The sequence below is a fragment of the Eleutherodactylus coqui genome, chromosome 1 (genome assembly GCF_035609145.1).
Source record: "Eleutherodactylus coqui strain aEleCoq1 chromosome 1, aEleCoq1.hap1, whole genome shotgun sequence".
NCBI classification, from domain to species: Eukaryota; Metazoa; Chordata; class Amphibia; order Anura; family Eleutherodactylidae; genus Eleutherodactylus; species Eleutherodactylus coqui.
In genome coordinates, this window is record NC_089837.1 from 69,978,071 (window position 1) to 69,988,635 (window position 10,565).

The window sequence follows — 10,565 nt, forward strand, 5'->3', positions numbered from 1 at the left end:
TCATTTTGTATTCAAATTTTTTGGGAGCTGCGATAATAAACCCCCCCCCCCCCCCCCCCCCCAATTCTGGCATTCTGTTTTTTGTTTTTTTTACGACCTTCACTATTCATGATAAATACTGATATTTTTAATAGCATACAAAGCAATACCAAATATTTGGGTTGGTTTTGTTTTTAATGGGGAAAAACAAGAAAAAGAGGGCATTTTTAAAAAAAAATTTCATACGTTTTTTTCTTAACACTTATTTAGTCCCCCAAGTGGACTTAAACTTGTGATCATTTAATCATTGGTGCTATATACTGTAATACATTAGTAATGCACTACATTGTTATTTTTTTCTATGTTGCCTATCAAGCACTGCCACATCATATATTCACTGGCTTCTTCATACAGGGAGAAGTGTTCTTTGGACCTCTTCAGACTTTAAGCCTTATGGACCTTTATATAGGCCAATTGTCAGGCCCGAACATTCCTCCAAATGCTCATTTGTCTGACAATCGGGCAATGTAAAAAGACTAGTAATCAGCCAATGAATGAGAGAACGTTTGTTCACTGGCTGATCATTCAGTTTCAGCAAGCATGAAAATGCTTGCTGACTGGCTGTACATTCCTCCATGTGATCAGAGAGATGTACAGCCAGCTGCTGGGGACAAACACTTGGAATTACAAATGTTCATCCCCTTGAGCCCATGTGAAGGAACATAAAAAAAAGTGCTGATCAAAAGGCATTTCGCTTGGCACTGGTTAGATTGGACCGAGAACTCAGCCAGCCTAAAGGAAACATTAAGTGCGCCCCCCAGTCAATTACCAACCTGTATACGAACATACCAAAAAAAAGGGATATTTCTAGACATCATAAAACACCAACCACATTTTTATTTGCTGCGTTTATTAGTTCCACTTCATGCACCGAGTGTAGTCAGTCACCATAAAACAAAACAGAACTATATGATGTATCTCATCTAAATTAAAGTCTAGTATGGACTGAAAACAAATGAGGAGAAACCCAGGTAAGACGCCTAAATGTCCATATTACCATCTATCGCGGTTGGATAAGTGCGGGTCATCGAGGGCAGCACACAGGAGCGGTCAGCAGTTTTTGCCATGCCGCCGATAGATCCCATTAGAAGGTCCTGAAGAGCTGGTTCGGCAGATATCCCAGATGCAAGAAAGACGTCTGCGCCTCCTTCTCCAGAGAAGCCAATTCCTGTACAGTTGGTGCCAAGATATCTACATGCCCTTTATAAAGGCCGCCTACAAGAAGCGAGAAAGTGTGGAAGTTTAGAAGAACGATGGGAATTGTTGGAAGAACCTGGTGAATCTTGGAGGATTTGTGGTGGTGCGAGGCAACATGTCATTGTAAAGAGCAATCTCCCATACATGTTTACAGGGAAGTAGGTAGGAGGATAGGCCAATGGCTTTAGGTTTAACCGGTTTACTACATTTTAAATAGAACATACAAACGGTAAACAGAGGTACAGTTCTATATTTTTAAGGCTTGAATTTCATGACAAGAGTTGTACCAAATCGTTTTTTGTAACTTTTTTCCAGCTGGCCATTTCAGATCACAATTATTGGCATTAGTATTAATACTTGATGTAGAATTAAGCTAAAGTCCCCTGGTGCAAGCACAGAGTCATGGCTGACTTCTAGGATGATGTCACATCGTGACGCTTTCTTGGCAGACTGTTTTGCGGGGTGGGTTTTTACCCCCCAGCAGCTGGGAAATCAATTTACCGACCTGGAAAGGATGGAAGGATGAGTCAACCTTGAGCCGCTACCTGAACCACGTGGGGGTTAAACTCGCAATCTTCAGGTTGTGAGCGAGAGCTTAGAGGCTGTAGAAGTACAGGTGGATAAATAAAAAGCACAGGACTTACCCCCAGTAGCCCTCCTCTGACCATAGGTCACTTTTCCATCAAACTCATCCAAGGGCACCTTCATATCAGGCTCCACATGGGATATAGTGCAGGTCAAGTGCTCTTCGATTTCTGACAGCAGCTGAAGAAAGGGATTGCAGAGACATAACAGTTCAATCAAAGTGGACCAACCCCTTTAAGGATAAAGCCCATCTTCATACTATGGACTTCAAACTTTTTTTTTTGCACCCTTCCCATGTTTATGGCCATTATAGTCCTTTTTTTTTTTTCAATTAGGGTAAAGAGGAGTTGCTGATTTCTTGTAGGCAGGGTCACTGGTTGGACTCGAGGGCCACTCTGTTACGCCTCATCTGCCAGCGTGGCGTCATCGGCGAAGGTGTTTAGCATGCAGTATTGGACCCGCTGCTGCTGAGGAAGAGTGTACATATATGTGGCAAAGCAGTGATGTACTGCGCACCCACATAGGTAACGCAAGAAGGGGTTCACGCATCGCCCCAAGCTTTGGTACCGCTACACATATATAAGCAAGCTGCATATATAGCAGTTGCCTAACCTGCTTTACTGAAATCCCTCCACTTACGAGCTACGTTCCCCTCCAGCCGGTATCTGCAGCTCCGCAGACAGATGCAATTAGATTCGCCGCTCTGCTCTATTTTTGGATCACTCCAGGTAAAAAAAAAGAAGCCGGCTTGATCAGAGTGAATTAGGGAACTGCTGCATTTGTACTTCTCTGATGATGGCAGTAGGGAAGGGCATTCAACTGGCTTTACATCATTACTGCTAAAAACCCAACGCTGCTGGATGTTGGCAGTCACAAGTGCGCACATGTGATCCTATGGAAACTCGATACGCGGTATCGCATGGACGACATACGCATTTCCCTATAACAAAGTCATATTTCCATTCAACGTACAGACAGACGACATTGTATTTCATTGTAACAAGAGGAAACAGCTTGTAGAACATAAAATGATGAACAGTTACCTGCATCTCATTGTACCAGATCGTGCAGCCGCCATCTTCCTTTAGCCTGGTGTTGTAACAACCTTTCCCACGACTGCTGCAAACGTGATACCAAACCTACGACAAAACGCGGTCCTGTTTAACGGTTTGACGAAGACCATGTGATGCCACCAGGTCTCATTCTTATTGCTTTTAGTTATGGACTCATGGCACTGTTTACTGTAACAATGGCCAAGTCATATAATGTGCGGACCGCTCTGTTCTTCATACCCCACCTGTCTTCAGGGATGTCAGTGCAGTAAGACAACGATTATCGCTCAAAAGATAATCGTTGTGACTAAAAGGGCCTTTACTCACCTTTTCTTTTTCTGTTGCAACCAGAGAAATAGCTAAACCCATTCTGAAAAAAAAAAAAAGAGCCAGGAACTTGTAAGTGTACCAACTTGTAGCATTTATAGACCAAACATAATTTATGAGACTAAAAGACCGAGTTCTACACTACCTCTCAGCTCTGCCCACTCTACCGATGCGGTGCACATAGTTCTGCTTCTCATCTGGAAGAGTCACATTGATAACTGCCAGGAAGAAGAGCCCAGAGTTTCACCCATCCAGAACACAACAGCTCTATGAACACATCAGTTATCATACAAGAGACACTTACCATAAGGGACCCCGTGGATATCGATACCTCTGGCAGCTACATCCGTACAGATCAAGAACCGAACATCAGCTTTCTTAAGAGAATCAAAGCAAGGAACAGTCAACAAGCAAGAAGGAGGATGATAAAGCTTGAGATTTTTGTTTTGCTAAATGACCCTGCACAGGAGCATAGCTAAAGGCTCATGGGCCCGGGTGCAAAAGTTTATCTCTGGGCCCCCAACTTCTCTTAACCCCTTAATGCAGAGGTGTAGCTTGAAGCTCCTGGGCCCCAATGCAAAACTTGTAATGGGGCCCCCAACTATAATGCTTTACTCATAGTACTGGGCTCCCTATATGGAGAAGAGAGGCCTTATGGGCCCCCTAAGGCTCCTGGGCTGGGTGCAACCGCATCCCGTTACGCCAATGATCCTGAAGATATTTATCAGATGACGACTATTACCCTGCACTACAAATGGTAGATCCAAGTGTCAAGTAGCTAGAAGAGTTGTCAGACCTCATTGGATATGAATGATATTTCAAAGCCCTGTAGTTCCGAGCAATGCGACTGGCTGTGTGTAGGAAACTTCTGAGACTAACGGAATGTTTAAAGCAACCCTAAGGTTTCGGGACACAATTCTGTTGTGGGAGAGGAGAAATCCATGGGTATATTACCTGCACTAGTTCCTTCTCAGTCACCCTTCCAAACCCTGTTTTCGGCTGTCCAAAATGGCTGCAGCCATTTTCTAATTACCTAATGCACACTGTGTGCTACTGTGATTGGCCAACACTGATCACATGAGCAGCTGTAGCCAATCAGAGAACAGGCACAGTGCACTATGGGGGATTAGGTAGTCTGAAGATTGCATCGACAATATTGGGCAACCAAAAATGGGGCCTGGAATTGGCGGACCAGAGGAACAGCAGAGAAGAACAACTGAATGTAATATAACCCTCTGTCCTAAAACAGAAAATGTTCCCGAAACCAGAGGGTCACTTTAATTTGTGCGTAACTTTTAATAAATATATATGAACAGGTATACAACTCAATGACATGGAGGTTCATGGTTTTATTTTTTCACTTTCTCTATGTATTGTATTTCCCAGATCACACAGCAGTTTTACAAAGGAAAATCTTTGCAGATGGATAATTACTCATTATACCGTTGCATTTTATGTGACCAGGGGGCGCTGTTTTACCTTAAATCTTTCCAGATTCTGTTTTCGCTCATGTGGCTTCCGGTCGCTATGAAGACACACACAGGAGAACTGATGGCCTTTTCTGTCAGGTCCTGAAAGACACAGAAGCATTTTTCAGATCATTTACAATAGAGTGTCAATTGTGTTTGACTCCACGCACATTCTATTGTTTTATGTCCCCTTTTAGAACAGGAAGATTGTGTTCAAGGGCCCTTGGACCCACCTCCACCAGCCACCGTGCCCAGGCAGAATGGAGCGGGCCATTCACTTCCATAGGAGTTATGAAAAGTCGAGCGCAGCGGCTCAGCTGTTTCAGTAACTCCAGTGAAAGTGAATGCTAAGAGACACGCAGGGCCACCTCTCCATTCATTACAAGCCTGGATGTGGGGTCATGAGCCCTACACACATATCAGTCAGGTATGATCAGAGCAGGGTTTAACCGCTTTGAGGCCAGATTTTTTTTTTTCATTTTTTCGTCCCACAACTTATTTATTTTCTCATTGACTCGGTTCTATGAAAGCAAGTATCTTTTTAATGGTAACCATTTAAAATACATTTATCCCCTTAGTGACGAAGCCTGTTTGCGCCTTAGTGACGGAGCCAAATTTTTGAAATCTGACATGCGTCGTTCAACGTAGCATAACTCCGTAAAGGCTTTACATATCCCAGTGATTCTGACATTGTTTTTTCGCCACATGTTGTACTTCATTTTGGTTGTAAAAAGAGACCGATATTATTTGTGTATATTTATTAAAAGTACCAATATTGGAAAAAGTTTGAAAAAATTGTCATTTTTTCACATTTTCAACTGTAATATCTCAAATATGTCCAAACATACTGTACACATTTTTGATAAGATACATATTTCCATCTGTTTACTTTATTCTGAATGCACACTTGAAAAACATTTGTTTTTTTTAACCATTTATAGGACGTACAAATTTAACATTACTTTTCAGCATTTTGAGGAGCACTTTGTTTTCCTGCACCAAGCCAAAATTGCAAAGGCTCATGAGTGTCAGAATAATAGATACCCCCCCAAATGACCCCATTTTAAAAACTACACCCCTTAATGTATTCACTGAGGGGTGTCATGAGTATTTTGACCCCACCAGTTTTTTTCAGGAATTAATTCAATTTAAAGGAGAAAAAATAAAATTTCATATTTCTGCAAATACCGTATATACCGGCGTATAAGACGACCCCCCAACTGTCACCTTATACGCCGGTATACAGTGGAGAAAAAAAAAAAAAATTCATTACTCACCTCCCACGGCGTTCTGTCGCGCTCCGGCAGGATGTCGCTCGCTCCGGCAGGCTGTCGCTCGCTCCTCGTCCCCGGCGCAGCATAGCTTTCTGAATGCGGGGCTTGAAATCCCCGCTTCCAGAAAGCTAATACACACGCTGGCAGCCAAAGCAAAAGGAAAAAAATGTGATTTTCGTTTTCTTGGCAATTCTGTCGTTTTAAAAACTGCTTTTTTTGTACAGCACACTCATAAATGAAGACTTGCACCCCAAAATGAATACCCCCGTTTCTCCCGTGTTCAGAGACATACCCATTGTGGCCCTAATCTTATGTGTGGATGCACAACGGGGCCCAAAATGAAAGGAGTAGTCGGTGGCTTTCAGAACAGAAATTTCGCATGAAGGTGATTTAGGCCCCATTGCCCACTTGTAGAGCCCTTGAGCGGCCAAAACGACAGAGAACCCCCACAAATGACCCTATTTTGAAAACTAGACCCCTTAATGAATTCATCTAGGGCTGTACTGTGTATTTTGACCCCACAGTATTTGAATAGATCTAAGCAAAGCAGAAGGAAAAAAATTACGATTTTCATTATTTTGCCAATTTTGTCAATTTTAAAACGTTTTTTTTTTGTACAGTGTACATAGGAATAAAGACATTCACCCCCAAATGGATACCCCCGTTTGTTCCATGTTCAAAAACATACCCCTTGTGGCCCTAATCTACTTAAAGGACACATGGCAAGGCCTGTAATGGAGGGAACACCCGTTGGATTGCAGGGCACAACCGAATACATTCCAGGCCCCATTGCTCATTTGTACGGAATATAAATTGACTCCCTAAAAATATCCCCCCCCCCTCCGCGCCCTTTTCGGCGTTCCCCAAATCTTAGATAAAAGTAACAATGTGAACTGTGTGGTATTTCTGAAGACAGGGGTAATTACGAACGCTGGTTGGGATGGGTACATGGGGCAATAAAACCGTGTATCCCCCTCCTCTCATGCTTTTTGGGGGTATTTTGTGACCTCAGTGGCGGGTATGGGGTGTAAAAAGTGGTGCTCTGTGAGTCTCCGTAAGCTTGATGAGGTGCGGCATCAAGACAGAAGACGCTCAACAAGGTGCTCCTGGAACTGCAGGAAGGCGAACGTTCCCGGCGCTTCTTGTAAACTGCATATTACAGGTAGCGGTCTGAATAACGCCAGGCTCATGCAGCCATAGGTGGAATCCACTTGCGGAGGCCAGCAGCGGATCCCAGCTGTGAGCCCGGCTGTGACCCTGTGTATGGCCGCGTAATGTACTGCGCATAACTGCCTACTCACACGGGCGGTCATGCGCAGTACTTTTTTTTGTTTGGATTTCCCGCACCGTCGCTTAGCGATGACGTGGGTACCCGCAGCCCGTACACAATGTAGTTGCGTATGGGCTGCGGGTATATCCATGACCATGGAGCACAATGGGCTCTATGTTGCGGATATCCGCAGTAAAATAGAACCTGCTGCGTTCTCTTTTCTGCGAGTGGATTACGCAATTCCGACCCACTAATGTGAGCGGAATTGTGTAATCCAATGTGATTGATCTGCGTATTACCGCGGATCAGATGCATGCGGAATCCGTAATTCCTATCCGGTCATGTGAGACCGTCCTATGTTAGATCGCTACCTTTTTATCACATGACTGGCGACCGCTCAACAAGGTCACTGCTCCAGGCTCTCTGCGACCGTTGGTCGCTGGGAGCAAGGAGATTTTAAATTTCCTGGGCTCCCCGACTCCTGCGCACGTGTCCGGTGTTTTGCCGGCGGTTGCATGTGCAGAATCCGGGAAAGTTCACGGAGGAAGATCGCGTCGGGGTGCAAATACGGAGGCCTCCGGTAAAAAGCTTAATCTCCTCTCACAGATCGCATCGGTGAGGGGAGATGAACCTTCACCTTTTTTTAACTTTTACGTGATCGCCATTATCCATTGTATAACAGCGAACACGTGATCAGGAACCGTTCACCGCGGCCCCCCGTGAAATCTCCAGGCTCTCGGCTAAGTTTTGTAGCCAGGAGCAGGGAGATTTTAAATTATCCTGGCAATCCACGTCTTTTGCGCATGCACCTGCCATTGTGGCGATGGGCGCGTGCGCAGAAGCTGGGGTAAGGTCCGCGGATAAATCCGCGGGCCTTAGGTACGTCATTTCATCCTCCCTCATAGATATGATCCGTGGGGGGAGATGAAACGCAAGCTTTTTTAACTTTTTTAAACTTTTTTTTTTACTTTTACACTTTTTTTTACTTTACATTCCATTGAATAACAGTGATCATGTCCCCGGTATAATCTCTCTGCTCCTGGTTACACATGGCAGCCAGGAGCAGAGGGATTTTAGATTTCCCGGGGCTCGAGCCCCTCTGTGCACACGCCCGATGATTGACATCGGGCGCACATGCGCAGACGGGGACTTCAGGTCCCGGGACATCGGGGAGGACTTAGGTGAGTATTTTCACCTCCCCTCATGGATCCGATCCATGAGGGGAGGTGAAACTGACACTTTTTTAAACTTTTTTTACTTTTTCGCGATGCCGCTATCCAATGGATAGCGACGATCGCGTGCTTGGGGACCGCTCACAGCGGTCGCGTGCTTGGGAACTGCTCACAGCGGTCGCGTGCTTGGCGACCGCTCACAGCGGTCCCCGGTAACACCTCCTGGTTCCCGGCTACCTTCAGGAGTCGGGAGCCAGGAGATTTCAAATTTGCCGGGGGTTCCCAGGCTTCTGCGCATGCGTCTGACGTCATCGTCTGGCGCGCAGGCGCAGAAGGCCGGCGGCGGGTCCGGGAGGACCCGATCTTTGGGGGACACCGCGGACAAGCCGGGTGAGTATTTTCAGCTGCCCTGATGGATCCGATGCATCAGGGCAGCTGAATATCTGACTTTTTTAACACTTTTATATACTTTATTGCGATCGGCGCTATCCATTGGATAGCGCCGATCGCAATGCCGGGGGTGACTGCCCGCATCCTGGGATGACAGCTACATGCTGTCGGCTACCTGCGGGCACAGACAGCATGGAGCTGTCATGTCCTCAGGCAAGTGGGCATTAATCCAAAGAGGATGCATAAAACTATGTCCTCTAGGATTAAAGCCCACTTTCTGAGAACGTATTTTCCCAATGGGGCCGTCGTTAAGGGGTTAATGCAATGAAAAACTTAATGTTTTAAGTGGGATGAAATGAAAAAATGCAATTGCAATATTTTTTTTAGGGGGGGGGGGGTTGTTTGTATAGCGTTCACGGTGCAGTAAAGATTAAATGAACTTTATTCTGTGGATCAGTAGGATTACGGGAACACCAAATTTATATAGTGTATTGTTTTACTTTATTTAAAAATGTAAATCCCTTTCCACCGTCATATTCTGACACCCATAACTTTGTTCATTTATTGGTGATGGAGCAGCATGAGGACTTTTTTTTTTTTTTTTAATAACACAAACTTTTTTGTGTGTTTACGTCAGGAATAGTGCACGTTGTAAAATTAAAAGGGGGATTTCTGGGACTTTATTTATATATTTTTATTGATGACCGACAGGACATCAATAGGTGATTGGTGTGGACCTGCCACTAAGATCCCCGCGGATCAGCTGATTCCAGGGGTTGCAGTCAGCACAAGAAGCAGAAAGTGTTGACCATAGCATAGTGGCGGGTTGACACTGTAGCTTAGCTCCCACTGAATTAAACAGGAGCTGTGCCTGCAATACCAACCCGGTCCACTACACTTTGGTCGGCACTCTCTGCTTCCTGCGCTGTCAGTGGCAATGGGAATATGAGCAGTGGGTCCCTATCGGTCATCAATAGAAAAAAAAATAAGTCCTGGAATGCAATCAGTCATTAGACTGGGGCACACAAAGTACACTATGCTGGGAGCAGTGTCAGGAAGGATCAAACTGGATGCTGTGTGTGCCATTACTGCATACAAACACAACAGATGTTTGTCATGTAGAACAGATCATTTTATCCCAAAATCGCAGTCAGGACTGCAGTAGCCAAAATCATTTTTCTGCCTCCTAATAGTGAAACTTCTTGCATAATAATGAATTCTGATTGGCTGCGGACATTACCTCCTCCGTGCTGTATAAAGTACTGCTCCAAATTATCACAGTCCAGCTTAGTCCGGCAGAATACAATGGCTTGATCCATGTTGTGTTCCTTGATGGCGCGCAGAATGTACTCTCCCTTCAGCATCTTTATAGCTTCTGACATGGTTTCTGAAATGTAATAGCTGTGATAAGTCATACTGAACTGCAGAAACCCCTTACCTGATACTTAGATGTACCATGTGGAAAGATTACCTGCAGAACTACCACCGGGTCTCGTGTTATCCTTATCGTGTACACCATCCGTCTGGGGAAAGAAAGAAACATTGTATACATTTGTGTCATTAGAAGTCTGATGTCACTTTACGTAGAACCCCCAACCCTAGGGGACACACACATTGCAGGGTGAACTGGCTCTTGACTATTGAAAAGGGTGTATATTTTAACCTCTCATAGACACGCCCCTCTCCCCACACCCCAATCTTTATTTTTGGTTTTTCACTTTAAAAAAATCATACGGGACCAGTTGTATTTTTCAATTGTACTATTTAATGTACTGAAATAGGAAAAAAAA

At 44.7% G+C, this 10,565-nt stretch overlaps 1 protein-coding gene across 1 annotated transcript in view; it reads right to left on the minus strand.

Moving 5' to 3' along the window:
- Positions 1 to 856: 856 nt before the first annotated feature.
- Positions 857 to 10,565, minus strand: part of DDX1 (DEAD-box helicase 1) — a 34,811-nt gene continuing 25,102 nt past the window's right edge. The window contains exons 18-26 of the mRNA XM_066597076.1: positions 10,247 to 10,298; positions 10,016 to 10,162; positions 4,680 to 4,771; positions 3,505 to 3,577; positions 3,346 to 3,418; positions 3,201 to 3,243; positions 2,865 to 2,960; positions 1,881 to 2,001; positions 857 to 1,254 (exon numbers count right to left, since the gene is read on the minus strand). Coding sequence (XP_066453173.1) covers positions 1,124 to 1,254; positions 1,881 to 2,001; positions 2,865 to 2,960; positions 3,201 to 3,243; positions 3,346 to 3,418; positions 3,505 to 3,577; positions 4,680 to 4,771; positions 10,016 to 10,162; positions 10,247 to 10,298 — 828 coding nt within the window. The 3' untranslated portion in view covers positions 857 to 1,123. The remainder of the gene's footprint in view (positions 1,255 to 1,880; positions 2,002 to 2,864; positions 2,961 to 3,200; positions 3,244 to 3,345; positions 3,419 to 3,504; positions 3,578 to 4,679; positions 4,772 to 10,015; positions 10,163 to 10,246; positions 10,299 to 10,565) is intronic.